Below are 19,411 nucleotides of genomic sequence, written 5' to 3'. Positions count from 1 at the left end.
TAAATCTAGTCACGAGCCTGACTTGTCCCCCCCCCCTCTCCTCCTTTGTTGACCCTTTTTTCTTTCTCTTCTTCCCTTAATTTCCTCTCTCTACATCTTTTTTCTTTACTATCCTACTATGCTTAAAAATTATATGATGGCCATTCAATTTTTAAAAATTATTTCATGATTTATCATTAAATCTTAATTAATATTTAATTATAAGAATATTCCTCGATTGTTTTAAGAGCATCCACAATCCACTAGGGGGAGTAGGGGAAGGGCGTTGTTTTTATTTTGAGCTTTACAAAGATTTAACATGATTATTTTGGTAGATTTTTTGCTTATTTATAGAAACTCTCTTGTTCTTTTTCATCTGGCCGTAATATCTCTTTTCCTTAGGTGTGTGATTGCATCCGCAGAAAGGGAAATTAGCATATTATCAGACCGGCAAATTATTACCAAAGTACAAACTTCCATTCTTCTTAATCGAATCATTATGCATGTTTTTAATTTATTTGCTTTACCTTTAAACTATTAAGCTTTTTTTCATTTTTAGCGAATATAAAAATGGCCACATGCGGAGTTGATGGCACACCTTTCTGTTAATCTTATTGCTCCACAATTATGACTTTTAAATATTGTTTTTTAAAGAACAATTGTCACATTTCAACTTTTTTTTGATGTACAACTTTTATTTGATATCACAGTAAACCATTACTTTTGTAAAGTATTATATTTAGAGATATAAAGATATAAGACTATGACCGATAAATGCATTCTCAATAATGATACACAAATTCACCCCTTACAATCAGTAATTGAAACGTTTGGAAACTCAATTTAATGAACCAATTAAAATTCAATAAAAGTCCCCAAAGTTTGTAAGTGAATGAATAAGGAACGTTATAATAAAACTTTTGGAACTAGTGTAAACAAAACAGTCCAATATCTTCTACTTGATATATTTATATTAAACATTGTGTATCAGTATAAACTACATTCCTTTATTTCCCTGGGTAATAAGTCTATAAAAACTTCTAGATTGAATAATAGGCTTTGCAAAAAGTGATAGAAAGGTTTTAGAAGAAAGTAAAGCAAACTTTTACCATGTATTTTCCACCTAAGATGTTGAATTATTTAGTAAACTTTATATGAGACCATCCAAAATGACAGATACTCATATAAAGTCCTTGAACAGCAAATTCCTACGAAATTGATAGGTTCATGCTTATATCAGTGATTGGGATAAAGTTCTTCAAAATCATTCATAGATTTTTTAGCGCAGCTACTTTATAAGTATTGAATATCTGTATGTCCGCCTAAATGTCTGTCACCACGACTATGTAATTGAAGATAGTATATTTATCCTTATATAAAACTAACAGATCTCTGTGTCTGTAGCTTTTTTGTTTTTTTTATTTTAACTTTTTCTTTCTCTCTTTTTTAAATTTGGAGAAATCCAGATGAAATATCAAAATACTTAATTAGTAGAGTACCATTTCATTTTAGTGATTATTTTTAGTAAAGAGCTCCATCCATTTTATGACTTCTTTATCTTTTTCTGTTTCGGGTCATTTAATTTCTATTAATTTTGTCCACTTTATTATTTCAGTAATTGATCTTGTTTCCAGTAATGAAACAAGCACAGAGGGGTCCGGGGGGGGGGGACATTTGGCTGTTTATTACACATGTTCCCGAAGTTTTATTTTTCTGATTTATTGGCTTAAGTTTGGGGACTTTTTATTAGATGTTGATTGGTTGGTTTATTAAATTGAGTGTCTAAACGTTTCAATCACTAATTGTAGTTACAGAGGTGTACATTGGGTATGTACATCGATATATCGGCCATTGTCTTATCCCTTTAGATCCCTGGAAACAAGGATTATTATGACCATATGTAGCGCAGCAGTAACTGGTAAAAAAAATAAAATGCAATAGTTCAAGGTCAATTAAGATTTTTATACAGATTGCTTCAGGAAATGTTGAGAATAACAGTTATTCTCAATAAACCCATTTGGAAATTTTTGACTATCTATTTTCCTTATTTCTTTCTAAAGACGTGTCAACCCCTACTCTACCCTGTCATACAACTTTATCTAAAATGTCTTTTTTTTAAATTTAGCTTTTTCTCAAGGGATTTGTCGTGACAATGTAATAAAATAATGTATCTAGAGTCGTCTTTCATTTGATATGACAGTTCATAATCGCTTTTGGGTGTATTTTTTGTGCTGTGATTTCATAAGCTATGAAGCCATCCCAAATGTGCAAAGAGAGAGAAATCAAATCTTAAGTGTCATTCGTTTTCTATGATGTGCCCATACATTTTATTTTATCTTAATTTTTATAACTTTTAACAAGGGGTCAAGTGCGCTAAGGTATTTGTACAACCATTGGTCAATAACAGGGACTAGGGAACAATTATTTCTTTTTTTGTACAGCATATTGATTTATGTTGAGATACTTTGAACCTGTTTACTTAATCTATTACCAGTTTGAAATGTTGAAGAGTTTCGCAAAAATGTTTTTTTTAAATTTGTACTTAGTCCCTGATTAAAGTTAAACACTTAAATCGACTTTAACAACATAAATAGTTTTCTTTAAACTAATCCCTAAAGTTTTATAATTACGTTTTCTTATTAGTTGGCTTATGAACTTTGGGGACTTTAATGAATTATAATTGGTTGGTTCATTAAAGTAAGTGGCCAAACGTTTCAACCACTAATTGTAATCTACAGAAAGGGTAATTTAGTGTATCATTTTTGGGGATGGACATCAATTTATCGGCCTTTGTCTTATCTCTGTAGATCCCTGATTGATTTAATGAATCTCTCGGATTCTATTAATCTGCATCCTTATATGCTTTATACTATTTAATTGCTACCAAAGCAGGAATATGATGTATTTGTCCTAGCCTTGAGTAATAATACTCAGCCTTGCTGAAATGCTATAAAATCCTGATCAAAAATCTAATTTTTGCAAGATTTTTTTGCATAAAAAGAATTGCACATTCTATGCAAATCTAAACTTTTTATTCGCGGTGATATGCTACTTTATTCCAAAGATTATAAGATAGGTAAATTAAATACTAACAAGGACAATTATGTCTGAAAGATGTGCACCAATAACAAGCAAACATCTCTAATGTATTGAATCATGGAAAAATTGGATCATGGAAAGAAAATGAATTAGTGGTTTCGTCGTATTTTCACAGTAGATTTTGAAAGGTTATTTTAGGTTAGGTTAGGTATATTTTGATAATTGCACTGCAGGGTTAGGAAATAACCCCCGCAGGTGCTAGAAATAGAAGAAAAGCTACTGTGAAAATACAATACGACGAAAAATGTTTAAAAAAAGGAGTTATAGTCAATTTTCTTAACCCATTCGAACGGAGTTCCGTATCTACATTTAAAATATCAAAAGAAAACTAAGATTTTAGAATCAACCAATGTTCTACTCCTATATTTCATTAGGGTAACAATTTTGCGAAAATTCGTATCTTTTTTCTAGGTTTTTTTTTCTTCAAGTAATATAAAGTTTGCATATATTTTATATACTTACTATTTAGCTTCCTATGCTAATAAATCAACTTATATTTTTGTTTAAGGTAGATGGAAGTAATTTTTAAAATCAAACGATTAATGTAACGAAATATAAAGATGAAAAGAAATAGCTTTAAAGAAATGATGTGTCATAAATTATGTTTTGTTAATAACTTTACAATAGTCCAAAGTTAACTTTCAGATCACCGATAACCCCACCAATTCCAAATATAACTTTTTAATCAATTAAATCAATAGTCTATTATTATTTCAGTGGTTACTAGCAGTTGTGCTCCTAGCATCTTGGGACTCATCTTTAAAAATAAAATAGCATTAAAACATCTAGGACATATGTAAAGCTGTCCTAAAATAGATAACTCAAGTAGTTAAAAAAATGTTAAGCTACAGACATAAAAATTACTACTTTAAATAATAGAACAGCTATTTTTTATCAGCTTAGAAGAACCCATTGGGTTAGAACCCTGTAAGCAGATAGGACGGGAGTTTAGCTTATGTTTTTACCTTTTGGATTTTTTATCCTTGCAAACCTTTACTAGAATCTATGTCATTTTTATTACAACCTAATATAAATGTTATTAACCTTCTTAACTTTTAACCCCCATTTACCCCACAACTATAAAGCTTTTTTTTATCTCGTATAGAATCTTGATTTGACCTGACTATAGACTGTTATCCATCCTATTATCCAAAATATAATGCTACCTAACAAATGCTTTATTTATGCACAAAAAATGCACTTTTAATTCAAAAGGAAACTCCTACTTTTAAGATTATTATTTTAGGCAAAAAAGCATGTTGTTATTTTTAAAATTTCAATAATTCTACTATTTTCCAACTTATATGATTCCTATAACAGTTAGATATAATTTAGAAAGAATAACAACTTTATAATAGTTGCCAGAAATTTGTACGTCCATTTACACGGTACAAAGTAATAAGCGAAGCATCTTTATAATCAAGTCCTAAATATGTATATATGTCCTTAAACAATAATCTGTACTTAATCAGTTTTGCAACAAATCTACCAACAATTTTGTATATATTTTGCTTATTTAGTTCTGAGACTCTACAAATGTTAATGTTCGTTTGTCCTACTATTTCAGAGCTTTGCTTTTATGGATGTTGTCATCCTTGTTAACACAATGAATCATGATAGAAACAAAATTAAATGGTGATTGGGGAGTCCTATTTGCTAACTAATTAGCCGAACGTCAGCTTACTAAATAAGGAACGTACTTTATAAACTTAAAAATATGAACTGTTTAAATGCAATTTTTTTAAATTTTCTAACCAGGATCATGAATTGTGATTTTTGACAATACCTATTAATTAAATGTTATTTTTGTAGGTTTAAGCTTTTTATTGCTTGAAACGGTGTCCCTTTTTGATACAGTATTGCATTATAATAATTGAATCTGTAATGTAATCTTATTTTAGTCAAATTTCATATCATATTAATCTTTAAATTAGAACGTTCATAGTAAATTTATCATCAACTAAGGCTTTGGAATATTTAAAGATTATAATAAGGGTGTAAACAACCATGTGTAGCAAAGCTTTTAAAATCAATAAAAACCGAAAGAACAGCCAGACGAACACAGTAATAGTGTCGGACTGATTATGACGTAACAAAAAAAAATTTGCCAATGAGAGGCCACTATAAATTTTACCATTGTTCAATAACGGCTTCTCATTGGCTAATTTGTTTTTGTTACGTCATAATCAGTCAGACACTATTACTGTGTTCCAGTCAGACTAACAGATATACAAGCTTGATTAAAAATAAAATGCTAATGATCTAATAGATGATTAATATCTTTAATTGTAGTCAACAAAATTTATCGCCACTTATGGACATCAAAAGAAGTTTACCAATTCACGATCCTTGGAATCTAAACAAAAAGTGAGCTGTCTTAAAAAAAAGTCCGTTACCCTCAGGGAAGAGACAACCTGAAACTACCGGACAAACAGCACAGTTAGTTATAGCATAGCCTAAAATTAAAAAGGATATTCTAAACTATTTCTTAATGTATGTAACATGATGATGTCATTAAATTATGCTTACATAAGTTACAATAAATACTTTTAAAGTTGCATTTGATGCAATAAGAAAACTATAAAATAGGGCTTAGTTTTGCTTAAAATTTTGTCTTATGTGTACATGAATTGATATAAAGTTCTTTTTACGTTTTATTTCAATTCATAAAAAAATACTTTTTTTTGGCTAATCTATACAATATAATTTTAATTAAAAACATGATTTTCTCGACTGTTTTAAATAAATATTACTTTTTTATTAAAAATCCTCTAAATTATCAAATCTACTATATTATACTAGCACTAAAAAAGTTATGCTATAGTTAAGACATAAAAGCAGAACTGAACCACAGAATAGAAATAATTTAGAAGTCTCAGCTGTTTTTAAAAATAATGTACTACTAGAATCTAGTTTGTTACTTAAAAGAATAATACCAAAAGTAACACAAGTCTAAGGTTATCTATATGATTAGTTTTGATTGGATTGTTTATTGCACTAGTCGATCCCAAAAGTTTTATAAAAACGCTTTCTTATTCGTTTGCTTAACATCTTTAGACTTTTTTATTAGTTGGTTCATTAATTTAAGTGTCCAAACATTTCATCTAATAATTGTAATCTACAGAAGAGGGATATTTTATTTATCATCATTGGGTGATGTACATCAATTTATCTTTCATTCTTTTATCCCTTCAGATCCCTGTTAGCTATATGCTACATAGATATTTCAACCTTTTAAACTTATTTTGGATTCTAATGATAAAAATCTATTATAAACAGCAAAACCTTAGGAAGACATGATGTAAAACTCTTGTTGACAATACCAAAGGGTAACATTTTTCTAGCTGTAAAAAATGAGCAGCATTTTAACTATTATGGATTATAAAAATGATGTTTTTTTAAAGTCTAATCCTTTTAAACGTCGAATATTCACATAGAACAACCCAACCTCCCTTAATTTTACAGTAAAATTATGTCTTTAGAAATAATGATGAAAAGATATTGTACATCCCCAATTATGTTTTACAAAATTACCTGTTGTTTGAAATTATTGGCGGAAAAGTTTAGACACTGCTAATTAACCAATAAAGATTAGATAACTTAGTCGTTATCAAACTTCTGGTATCAGTATAATTAAGTGTCCAAGGTCCCCTCCCCTTCTCCCGGGTTTTAGTCCACTCTATGTTAATGGGAAATATATTTTTTCCAAATACATTTTTTTCTTTTACTCTCTGTTCTTTTGAAACATGCTTTTAGGGCCTAATAAATTTTATATTGAAAAATGTACAATAGAGAAAATACAATAAATGTAGAATGTTGCAATGTTTAGTTAACAATGCAACATTCTTTATTCTCAATTAAAGATAGAAACAATTTTTTTTAACACTGTTTGTAACTTTTGGAGGGTTTATGGTTTTTTAAAGCTAAAGGGGTAAGCTAGGTTATAATTGTTTATCATCAAATTTCATTTTTTAAATAATTTGATTAAATTTGAAATTCTTTTTCATGTCAGCAATGAGTTATTTAAGCAAACAAAATTTAGCATAAATGGATATTTAAATCCCAAGGTCTTAAATGATTGAGCGTTAGCTCATCATTTAATACCGAGGGATTTAAATATCCATTTATGCTAAATTTTGTTTGCTTAAATAACATTCTATTGCAACAAAAAGGTGATGTTAGCAAATAATTTCTTGAATAAAATCATAAAACGTTTTTTCATTTAATTTTCATTTTTTTCACTGTTGTGTTTTTATTTGACATTAAAAATAAAAATTATAAAAAATCTTCCAAATCAAAGAGAAAAAATCTTTGAATTATTGGTTAAATTGAAGTTCAAAGATTTTTTTATTGTAAAAAGTTAATTTTTAAAAATATTTTAGAAAAAAAATCTTCTAACAAAAAAAAAATTATCATAATCCAAGATGGCGTCAATACATGTTAAATAATATTTTCAAAGCAAAAAATTAAAACTTGAATATCTTTTTTCACAGATTGAATTTCAAAAATCGGTCTGGCAGTTTTTCCAAAGTCAGTATGATCTATCGAATGAAAAAGGTTTGAAACTGATAGAACATTTCTTTATACTAAAACATATTTTCTTCCCGTTTTTTCCCACACTTCCAAAAAATGAAATTCAATGAAAATTAAATGGTTCTCACGTTAAAAAAATTTTCTCACGGGTCCAAAAAATGAATTTAAATGAAAATCATATGTACCATTTAAATCAAAATAAATGGTTCCCACATTCTAAAATTTTTCCCACGCTTGACATTCTTGAAAAATGCTAATTAAATGGACATTTAAACAAACCAAAGATCGCGTTTTTTGCAATGGAATGACAATTTTTATTAAATGGCAAATATTCGTTTTTAGCTATTGAAATTTGTCGTCGACAGAAAATATTTAATTTTGACAGTGTATTGGTGGTTGATGTTAGGTCAGCTGTCCAAACTATCCCAGGGTTCTAAAGGGATAAGGCAATGGACGATTAATTGATGTATATCCCCATTGATGATACACCAAAATTACCCCTTGTGTAGATTACAATTGGTGGTTAAACTTTGGACACTCAATTAAATGACCCAACCAATCAAAATTCAATAAAGGTCCCCAAAAGTGTTAACTCTATGAATAAGAAAACGTTGATATAAAACGGACAGTGTAATAAACAGCCCAATGTCCCCTCCCTCCTACAACTATAATAATGTCTCTAAAATACATTAAGAGAGGGAAAAAAGTGCATCAAATTAGAACAATTTTCAATTCTCAATGCAATTAGAATCAGCGGGGGGGGGGGGTGATGAAAACACCTGGGGCCTTGATACAATTTTTTTTAGACAATTAGACCATTTTATCAATTATAATAAAACAAACAAGACAACATCCATAAAAACGAAGCTCTAAAATCAGAAGCAAGGACAAGCGAACAACAACTCTTGTTTAGTGTTAGAACTTAATAAGCAGAATAACTTGTAAGTCTTAACAAAATTGTCTACAAATTCGTTGGAAAATTGCGTAAGTACATGATACAGTTAAAGGAAATACTTTTTTTAATTTGAATATGGAGGTGTCTCGCTTATAATATTGTATTTAAAAATCAGATGAATAGGACAGTTGTATCTTACAAAAAATTGTTGTCAAATAAGTAAAAAAAAATTATGAATGTTATGTTAATATACCATCTACTAATATTGATAATGATATGAAATAAAGCGGATTGAATATCTATTTTCTAAGTAAACTTTTTCTGTATTGTTATTTTATTGATTTTGTAGTATCACATATGTCAACATCAAAATGGTTTTTACACAAAAGCTTTACAGATATTTCTTTTAATTAGTCTCCTCATATATTTTAGAAATTGGTAAATTTTGCCAAAAATAGACTACATATAGTTCCTTTTTTTCAAGATACTTTGGAATGTTTAGTCAGATTTAACAGTTCTTTTAAGAGAAGGGCTTCACAGAGCTGGAGCTTATAGCAGAAGCTAAAACCCATGTTTTTTTTAGTTAAACCATTATGTCACCTCATTTTACAGCTTAATATTATATAATAAACTTAACCAATAAAATGATATTTTTTAGACTTTTAGACTATTTTATGATAAATCCTTGAAATGCATTGATATAAAATGTACAAAAAGTAAATTAGTCATATGTCCATAAAAAAGTTAGCCATGTGTTTTTATTTTATCCCCCAATGTCAATGCCAAGCCATTAAATGTCCAATTTTCTACCTTTTTATGAGTTTAGAAATTTTCTGCTCAGGGCAATTCGTTTTAACCTCTTAAAAAGTTTACGAAACAAAATGCAGTCTAAATAAATTTGTATAAAAAATAAACCTATTAAATATGTTATCTTTTGTCCTTCATCTACATCAAATTTGCAAAAGGTTGTAATTATTATGTCCGTACTGGAATAGCGTTCATAAAGTCTTGACATATAATCAGATTATCTGAGAAAAATTTGATAGCTTTATCAAGTTTATTGGCTTCAATTATTATGAAACATTTATCCTTTTATATAAAGTAGTAAGGCTTTTTTGTCTGAAGCTTGAGATCTTAGAAACTACCGGTCAGAATTTGTTGCATTTTTCAGCAAAGATTCATAAATTGCATGGAATGGTTTTAGACTATTTTCTGAACTCACATGTCTCCCTTAGAGGCTAGGGACAAGGCAACTAGTAAATTATAATATATTATATTGTTTGTTTTTTACGATACTTTTCTACTTGTCATTGAAGTTTCTTACAAAAAATGTGAACAAACTAAAATTTGTTTGAAAGATCCCTATTATATACATATATTATATTAATGACTGTTCTTAACTCTGGCATTGGTAGCTGAATGCAATTAGGAAAAATATAAATTAAAAGTTTGCATAAATATCTTAAAAACATCCCATTTTAGCAAGTATTATCAAACCAAACAAAAAACTTTATAAAATGATTATAAAAAATGCGTAAAAGTTAATGAGAAAAATGGAATCGCCCCAGGACATGAGTGTCCATAAGTGTTGAAAAGAAAATGCTACCACCATACGACCATGGTGTAAGAAAAAATGACAAGAAATGAAATAGTTTGACACTCATAGTATTACCATTGTGTCTGATTGGATATTTTAACAATGTAACAAGAAATATTGATGAAAAAATTGCCAATATTACCAATTGTTTATAAAAGAGAAACAACAACACAAAGTGAAATAAAAATTTGACTAAAAAAGAAAGTATTTTGCTAACAACATTTTTGTTCATTTTTAAGCATAATATTTCAAGATTTTGCCTAGATTAATTGAAACGATGCATTATATGTTATACTTGCTTTAAAAAAGTACTTCTAAAAATATTTTATCTTCATTTTAAAACATCCACTTCTTTGATTAGTATGCCTTAAGCAAACTTCTGTTTTAATTCAGCGTTTTTTTACGTCGCCAAATGTTTAGATTATGTAAAGCAATACATAAGAATTATGTAGAATATATATTTGTCTGTTTGCAGAGAGAGAGGGAACAATGGGTTGTTTATTGCACTGGTCCCCAAAGTTTTATAAAACCGTTTTTGATTCGTTGGCATAACAACTTTGGGGGATTTAGAAAATTGTGATTGGTTGGTTCATTAAGTTGAGTGTTTAACGTTTCAATAACTAATTTTAATTTACAGAACAGGTATTTTTGTGAATTATCATTTGGGATTAACATCAATTTATGTACATTTGTCTAATCCCTTCAGATCTCTGGTCTGTCTGTCAGGGTGAGAGTCCGTAATATATTATAGGCTGTGTCATTTAGCTTTAATGAATAATTTTTGCATTTTACAAATAATTGTATCTTTCAATGTTGAAAAAATCTACAAAATATTTGTCCTAAAATGTGAAAAATGTCAACTTAGTGTTGTTATCCTTCAAATGGATACAAACATACCTCTTTACTTAAGCAGAGGTCAAGAAAACTTAATAATTTGTTTATAATGATAAAATTATGATGATATGATATTTAGAAATAAAAATTCTTTCAGAACATCTCATGAATAAGTCATTATGACAAGTGTTTCTGCAAAATTGTGGAAAATTTCACACACTTAAATATTCTTGGATTTAAAAAAAAATAACCTTTAAATGTTCTCTAACAATTAATTTTCTTTGCCCTGTTTTGCAAAATTTATTCTTATATAGAGAAACCAACTTAGTATTCAACAACGAAATTAATTCGAAATAAAATCAGAAACCTGTACGTGATTTCAGCTGTCGTTCGGGGTCAACATTTGAATTGATGCCCCCCAAATATTATTTTAGATTCATTTCACTTGTTGGCTATTCCGTATTCCTGTAGAGGAACTATTGAAGGTTATTTTTTGTAATAAAGTAGAAACACTAAGTTTGAGAACATCCACATGAATATGTCATTAACTTGGACCTTCAATTTTATGAGAAAATTTCTGCAAGTAAGTGAAAATTGCTGACGTTACCTTTTTGCTGCAAAAAAATACAAGTTTCGTTTAGTAAAATGGAGACATGAACTTGAAAATAACCAGCTGGAATTCCTATCGCTTGCGATTAAGAATTTTAATATAAATAATAGGAAATATACATCTTCAATATAATGATCATAGCTTAATCGGCCCATTTTGAAAATGTATAAATATCCTTTTAAGTAGTAAAGTTTTTTATCCATAGCTTAGATTTTTCATACTTACTAAACTGATTGAGTTTTCGATTGATTTACATAAGCCCTTGGATGGTTTTAGGAAATTTTGTATTTTTATATAAGTCTTGGAATGGATTTAGGATTTTTCCACTATCCTTTCCCCTTCGAAGACTTTATATGCTATAAACTTGTAAAGAAAAAAAGTGAGCCATTTAATGAATGAACAATACGGCCAATAACTTTTTTTGTCCTTATTACGCTTCCTATGGATCTTATTATTGTTGTTGCATTACTGGAAAACATAAAATTGGCGTGCTTAGCGGAGAGATAAACATGGGTCAAAAACAAAAGTGGTAAAGATTACAAAATGTTCCAAGAAACGTACAAAATTGTATAATTAATTACCTAAAATATTTATAATAAATATTTTCAACATCTGCATGTTATTAGCCTACTTTATATACATATATATATACTAGGTAAAACATCACAAAAAAAAATATTTCAATTGTTAGCAAGATCTGAAAGTTCAGACTGACTGACAAACAGATGAACAGACATAGTTTTATTCCATGGAATACATTATGACTTTTTTCGTATTGTGTAAACATTTTCAGTTAATTTTACTTTTCCTACATTAAGTTTACAAACCTTTTAAGCAATACAAGAATATTTTGCTTAAAATTTAAGTTGATTATTTTGGCAATACATTTTCTTAAATTTTTTATTACATGATGTATAATATATTATAAAACAATTGATTTTTTTTGTAGACTAATCAAATATTTTTTTCAGATGCTGCTGCTGCTTTGTGGTTTCCTTGGCAGTATACACGGCCTGCAGCCAAGCTGGAACCAGAGATTTTTCTCCATTGAAGGTAGGAATTACTGTTTTCGGTGCTTTCACTCCATTAGCCTTGCGAGCACAAAACCTACCCTCCCCCAACCAACACTCCTCTTTTTAAAGTAAATGAAAAAGAAGTTATTTCTATTCTCTAACCCCTGCAGGGGACCCAAAACCCTCAAAACCCATACCTGCGGTGCCAATTCTAGTCATGGCAATCTTATACACATTTTAATTTAACTCAAATATAGAGGGGGAGGGGTCGTGCTCGACAAGGCATTTTGTGGACAACCGCGCATTTTTTTGTTTTAACGTACCTATAGAAATATTGAAATTATTGTTTAAAGAAAAAAGTGAGCTATAGAATATAAGCTTAGAACTCTGAGGATTTCTACAAAATAAGCTTTATATCTTTAATAGCATCCCTGTAAATTAAAATCCTCCAATAAAATATATCATTGATTCATTTTAAGTATAATAATAAATGCAGGTTCGAGATGTATATGCTGTAACTTTTTAAGTTGCAGAGTTTCTTATAGTAATTGTGTATACCTAATTGCCATATTAAAATCTTATCACCATATTAAATAATATCTTTAAAATTATTGCATTAAGTACTTGTAATTAAAAAAAGCCATTAAGAGAAAACAAAACAGAGGATGATTTTTTACAAGGGGTAAAATTTGGACGTTTTTTCAAAGCAGTGATAAAACAAGAAAAAAACATTATTGCTGATCTTTTAGAAAGATCATTAATTAAATTGGATTATTTTTAAATTGTGCATCGTCTCTTTCAACTTAATTATTTGTAATATTGATGAACCTAGTAAACGTGTCTGAAACTTATTGTGACGTAAAAAAAATTAGCCAATGAGTGGCCAGTATACACTGTAATTGACCAATGGTAAAATTTATAGTGGCCTCTCATTGGTTAATTTTTTTGACGTCATAATCAGAGTCAGACACTTTTACTAGGTTTAATATTGATTTCTTAAACACCCCAAACCTTTTTGAAAGAAATGGAGGGAGGTTGTAATTAGCCACTCCAAAAAAAGTATTGGGAGGTGGATAATAGTTATTTATCGCATCGTATTATAATCAGCTTTCAGCGAATAAAAAATGTACAATTTCAAGATTAATACCAATTTTTAGCCCCGAGACGCCGATGGCCCGGTCTAAAACAATTGGTTTTAGTCTTATGATTGTACATTTTTATATTCATAGAAAACTTAATATAATACGATGCTATACATAATTTTTCAGTATGGCTTAGAACCGGTGCTAATCTACCAGATATTAATGGGTTTTAAAGCGTTTCTGGAAAACCATTTTTGTAGGGTATAAATTGCGTAAAATATACCTGATTTGAAGAACTTTATCGTAAAAACGCCAAGAATTGTCATTTTGACCTTGTGATGCTGTGTAATAATAAAAAAGACAATTAGATTTATGTTTAGCTGCGAGGCAATCATATTTATCATTATTGCCACAAGTTTCTTTACAATAGTGTAGTTGTTTATACAACAAAGAAAATTTTATCCAAATGTAGCATATTCATGGCTAGATAACAAAATTATGCTCGAAAAAGATAATTTTTGGCATATATGAATAATAATATGACAATTTTTCTAGAATTATTCTTATTTTTTAAGGCCATAGCTTTCATAGTTATAAGTCTTTATGAAGTCCATAGTGTTTTTAGTTTAATATTGTATATTTATCAAATCGTCTGTATAAAGTCCATAGTGTTTATAGTTTAATACTGTATATTTATTAAATCTTCTATATAAAGTCCATAGTGTTTATAGTTTAATATTGTATATTTATTAAATCTTCTATATAAAGTCCATAGTGTTAATAGTTTAATATTGCATATTTATTAAATCTTCTATATAAAGTCCATAGTGTTTATAGTTTAATATTGTATATTTATTAAATCTTCTATATAAAGTCCATAGTGTTTATAGTTTAATATTGTATATTTATTAAATCTTCTATATAAAGTCCATAGTGTTTATAGTTTAATATTGTATATTTATTAAATCTTCTATATAAAGTCCATAGTGTTAATAGTTTAATATTGCATATTTATTAAATCTTCTATATAAAGTCCATAGTGTTTATAGTTTAATATTGTATATTTATTAAATCTTCTATATAAAGTCCATAGTGTTTATAGTTTAATATTGTATATTTATTAAATCTTCTATATAAAGTCCATAGTGTTTATAGTTTAATATTGTATATTTATTAAATCTTCTATATAAAGTCCATAGTGTTTATAGCTTAATATCGTATATTTATTAAATCTTCTATATAAAGTCCATAGTGTTTATAGCTTAATATCGTATATTTATTAAATCGTCTATATAAAGATTGCGGCTATCATTAATTTTGTTTATCGTCCACAAAATATTGATTAACATGTCCCGAAAATGCTTCTAAAAAACAGCAGACAAAAACTTATTATAAAATAAGTTAAGAATTTTATAAAATATGACTGAATAAATAACATGTCTTCTCTTTTTCTACCAAAATAGGCTGAAACCTGCTCCGGTTCAATAAAAGCTTTCAAACTTTTAAAATACATACAATTTTATACAAACACCGCACCGCAATATTTGAGAAATTAATTGTAAGTATGAAAATGTGGCCCTACAGTCTATTTATCATCTTTAGTACATCCTATATTATGATATTTAAAATATATAAAAAAGATTAATTAAAAACAGATTTTTAACAGTCATAAAATTTGTCAAATCGATGTAAGACAACAAATAAATTGAAATTCCGAAAATCCAATAATTTATAGAGAAGAGTCATCCAGATTGCTTGTAGTCGCCCTGTATGTTGGCGAAAGCAGGGTGTACGTTATACATTTATCTTTCATATGATCCAATCATTTAATACGAAAACCTTTGAAAAGTTTAATAAAGTAATCAACTTTGAATGTGTCGAAAAGGTCGGTCATAACCAGTTGGACGTACAGACATGTCCTATTATCATAGTTGCTGCGCTACAAATAAAACTAAAAAAGAAAACGGTCTTCTATTATGGAAGATTTTTCTCAAATCAATGAAAATATTGACCCCAATTTAGTAGATTTAAATCACACACCGAAACACTTGTTCCGTTGGCTTAAGGTTAAAAAAATATTGAGAAATTTCAATTAATTAATAGATAAAGCTTAGTAATCATCCGATTAATTATTATAAACAAATATAAGCTATTATAACTGCTTTATAACAGCTTTATATTTATTTATTAAAAATTTAAGATATGGTTTATTTTTGACCCGTTAAGTTATGGACCGAGGGTGGTATATGCCAATAAGCTATAATAATAAATTTCCCTGGACTGAATATTATGTAGTATTCGCTTCAATATCAGGAATAAAGGGATAGGTGATAAAAATTACGGCTTAGGGGGGATATAATATGGAATAAATCTGCACCCCTTTTCCCCCAAATATTTGCTGGCTCCAAAGGTTAGATAGAATAATTAACACAAGTATTTTAGAGATTTCAGACAAATGTCGTGCAATCGTGAACATTGCACTACAGTCCTTGTACAATTGCTTTAAGTAAAAAAGGATCCCTCCATCATAAGGTAATAGGTAATTAGAAGATTTTGGAGACAAATTTATTGCCCATTGTCCAATCTCTGTGTCCCATATATATATAGATCCTATATTTATACACACACACTCACACACACACACACGGGGTCAAATATAGGGTTTATTAATTTCACATAGTTCTGACATTCCATTGATTGTTTTAATATACGTTTACACAATACAACCAAATAACTGAATGTTTACAAATTATCAGAAGATAGTTTGTATTGGCAATCTTGATCATGAGGTGATCTTATCTAGGAACTTTCATACTGCTGTTGTAAAGCGCTGGGAAGTGTTAAGTGTGACGTCATAAAAATACGCATAAAAAGGAGGGATGAGAAGAAAAGTTGGAAGATCCTTAAAGAGGAGATGGATTTCGACTATTTTTATGACGTCACACATGACACTTTCCAATGCTTCCACTGTTTATAAAAAAAAATATTGAGCCATAAACAGGTTTCGAAAATTGGCCTTTTGTAAATTTGTGAAAACTCCTCTTGGACTTTTCGGATCGCTTTATGGGAAATGGCTTATTTAAAAATGAATAGTTGGAGAAATTTGAATCCATAAAAAATTTCGTTTTTAAGCTCCAATATAAAGGCATTTAAAGGGTCAAGCTATTGGTTTATCTTAATATTTTTGGTTGGGAATATTTCATACAATTCTTAGTCAGGAATATAAAGGGATAGGACAATCGCCGATAAACTGATAAACTCCCCCAATGACGATACACAAAATTACCCCTTCTGTAGATTAAAATTAGTTGTTGTTGAAACGTTTGAAAACTCAACTTAATGAATCAACCAATTACAATTCAGTGTCCAAAGTTGTTACGTCATTAAAATACTTTGGGGACTATTGTATTAACAGCTTATTCATCCCCCCCCCCTCTCTCTCTCTCTGATTCTTAGTTATATGAATGTGGAAATTTATCAATAAAAAAGAAATTGGCAAACGTTTTTTCTTTATTATGTAACTCTTAAAGAGCCATTTCAATCCTAATTTAAGTCCTTTGTTTCGGCATAAAAAAACCTAATGATTGATTTATGCAAAAATTATGCAGAAAAAAAGGAAAATGAATCAAGTCCTTGGATTTAACAAAGGTTTACAGCCTCAAAATCCTACATCTTTGGCAAATACTTCAAAAACACACTTTTTATTTTTAAATTGTTATAGATTTTTTTTAAATGCAATTTTTTGAATTATTTTCTTTTTTAAAATTTCTTAAAAATAGAACTAAATTAAGCATGGAAGTCGTAGCAATACTCATTTTTTTGTTGTTTTTTTAAGTCAGCTGCAGCCATTAAAAACAATAACCAAGTCGCCATTTTTAAAACTAACGCGATAGTTGAACTATACAAATAAAAAAATTAAGTATGAAATTATCTGAAATGGATTAATTTTTCAAAAAGATTCTGGAGATTATAGAAATAAGACAAAGAATTTCCCTTTAAAATATTGAAAGATTGTTTAAGTTATTGTATAGGCCAGAGAAACAAAGTTCAAGTCCCAACTTTGAATACAAATTTTATAATTCACCTCATCTCAGACTAAACATATACAGAGTGTTCATACAATATGAATAGTGTTTCTAGTGTTGATATGTGTAGTAAAATTACGTCATACAATACATTTTAATTGACTAATGGTAAAAGTGTACTGGCCTATCATTGGTGATTTGCATTGTATGACGTCATTTTTATTAGGCATTATCAACTGCTTCCGCATGACGTTTACCTAAATTACCTTTCACATATAGGATCTTTAATCTAAAGCAGTTCAATAAAAAAAAGTAGTGTTTACCGGTTTTAAAAGGCTATGGGCACTTTTAGTATATTTACAAATTAAGGCTAGGACGTATTCGTTATTTGAGAACGGACAAGCATACTAAATTTATAGAGTAGCCGTTTTGTATAAACATTATGTTTTCATCCTTAAACTGGTAAATATGTGTGATGAATAATGTTTATTTAAACACGCAAAATAGGCTGTTTCATCATTTCCGCAGTAAAACATAAAGAGCGAAGCAAGAGCACTAAAGAATATATGATTATTTTCTCAAAATAGTGTTTTCTTTGACAAAACAGCCTATTATCTTACTCAAAGGAACCTTTCTACAAGTTATTTAAAATGTTAGAATTGTTAATAACGTAATTATTTTCAAAGATAGAAATTACATCATATGCAACTTAAAAATTACAAGGCCTTTTTTGCGAAGGTAATGTTTGACCTCAAAATATGTTTAAACAAAGCATATTTATGACCCCCATCTTAAGAATTCAATACTCAATCAAAAATAATAATATAATTGACTAATTCACTGGCAGGGTGCAATATTCTTATAACCTGTTAAAATATTTTAAAAACTAGGATAATAATGATCATAACAAACCATTCATATAAAAAAACTTTCAATTTTCCAGTAAGTAACAATTACAAAAAAAATAGTGCATGTCCGCCTTAAATATTCAATGGACTTCCATATTTTTAAGGCTAGAACTATTTAATATCTTTGCAATCACGGTTATTTATCTTATTTTTCAGATTTTTACTTCTTTAGAATATTAGTTTCTGTTTTGGAATGTATTAAGGGTTACGGAAAGGATGCTATTTGGTTATATATGGGGTAAATAGGTAAAATATTAATAGCTATCATAATTGCCTTATTTTGGTCAGGCATTTTTAACACGCAATGATTGTTATATGTAGCTTAGATATAGTGCTAAAATGATCAAATTTAACATGCTCATTTGCAAACACACATATATGTTCAAAAGGCTCTGTCATTGCATACTTTTTTGGTGGTGCTTTCCTTAAAAATGCTTTTAAAGCTATGAACCACCCTACCTATCTTTTTTTTAAATAGGTCAAAAATAAGGTATTTTGGGTCTATACCTGTGGCTACCCAGTACCAAATATAAAAAAAACCTAACCTAACCCGACCCAAGTAATAAACAAACAAAAGAAAAACTACACCCCTCCCACCTTATTTTCTCAATTTTTTAAATAATAGAATGGGGGGGGGGGTAAAACGCCCATTTGTATTGAAATGTTAACCAAATTAATATGATATCGATGCTGTGTTACTTATTGTCATAATAACCTTTTATATTATAAAATATACCCCAGATGCATACAAATACTAGATCTAACTATCAAAAAATATCCGTTTAAGACATTGGTTACAAGAAAAGAAAACAAAACGGCAAAAAATCCGACAATTT

At 28.7% G+C, this 19,411-nt stretch overlaps 2 protein-coding genes across 3 annotated transcripts in view; both read left to right on the top strand.

Annotated features, from left to right (window-relative positions):
- LOC145319242 (innexin inx2-like) overlaps positions 1-19,411 on the top strand; it is a 244,112-nt gene that overhangs the window by 135,301 nt on the left and 89,400 nt on the right. The window lies entirely within an intron of this gene.
- Positions 1-19,411, top strand: part of LOC145319240 (uncharacterized) — a 114,528-nt gene that overhangs the window by 21,250 nt on the left and 73,867 nt on the right. Inside the window, exon 2 of the mRNA XM_080161244.1 lies at positions 12,519-12,600. Coding sequence (XP_080017370.1) covers positions 12,519-12,600 — 82 coding nt within the window. The remainder of the gene's footprint in view (positions 1-12,518; positions 12,601-19,411) is intronic.

The sequence above is a fragment of the Acartia tonsa genome, chromosome 5, assembly GCF_053477335.1.
Source record: "Acartia tonsa isolate MP-2025a chromosome 5, ASM5347733v1, whole genome shotgun sequence".
Taxonomy (NCBI): Eukaryota; Metazoa; Arthropoda; class Copepoda; order Calanoida; family Acartiidae; genus Acartia; species Acartia tonsa.
The sequence above is the reverse complement of the archived record's forward strand: the minus strand, read 5'-3'. Positions and strand labels throughout refer to the sequence as shown.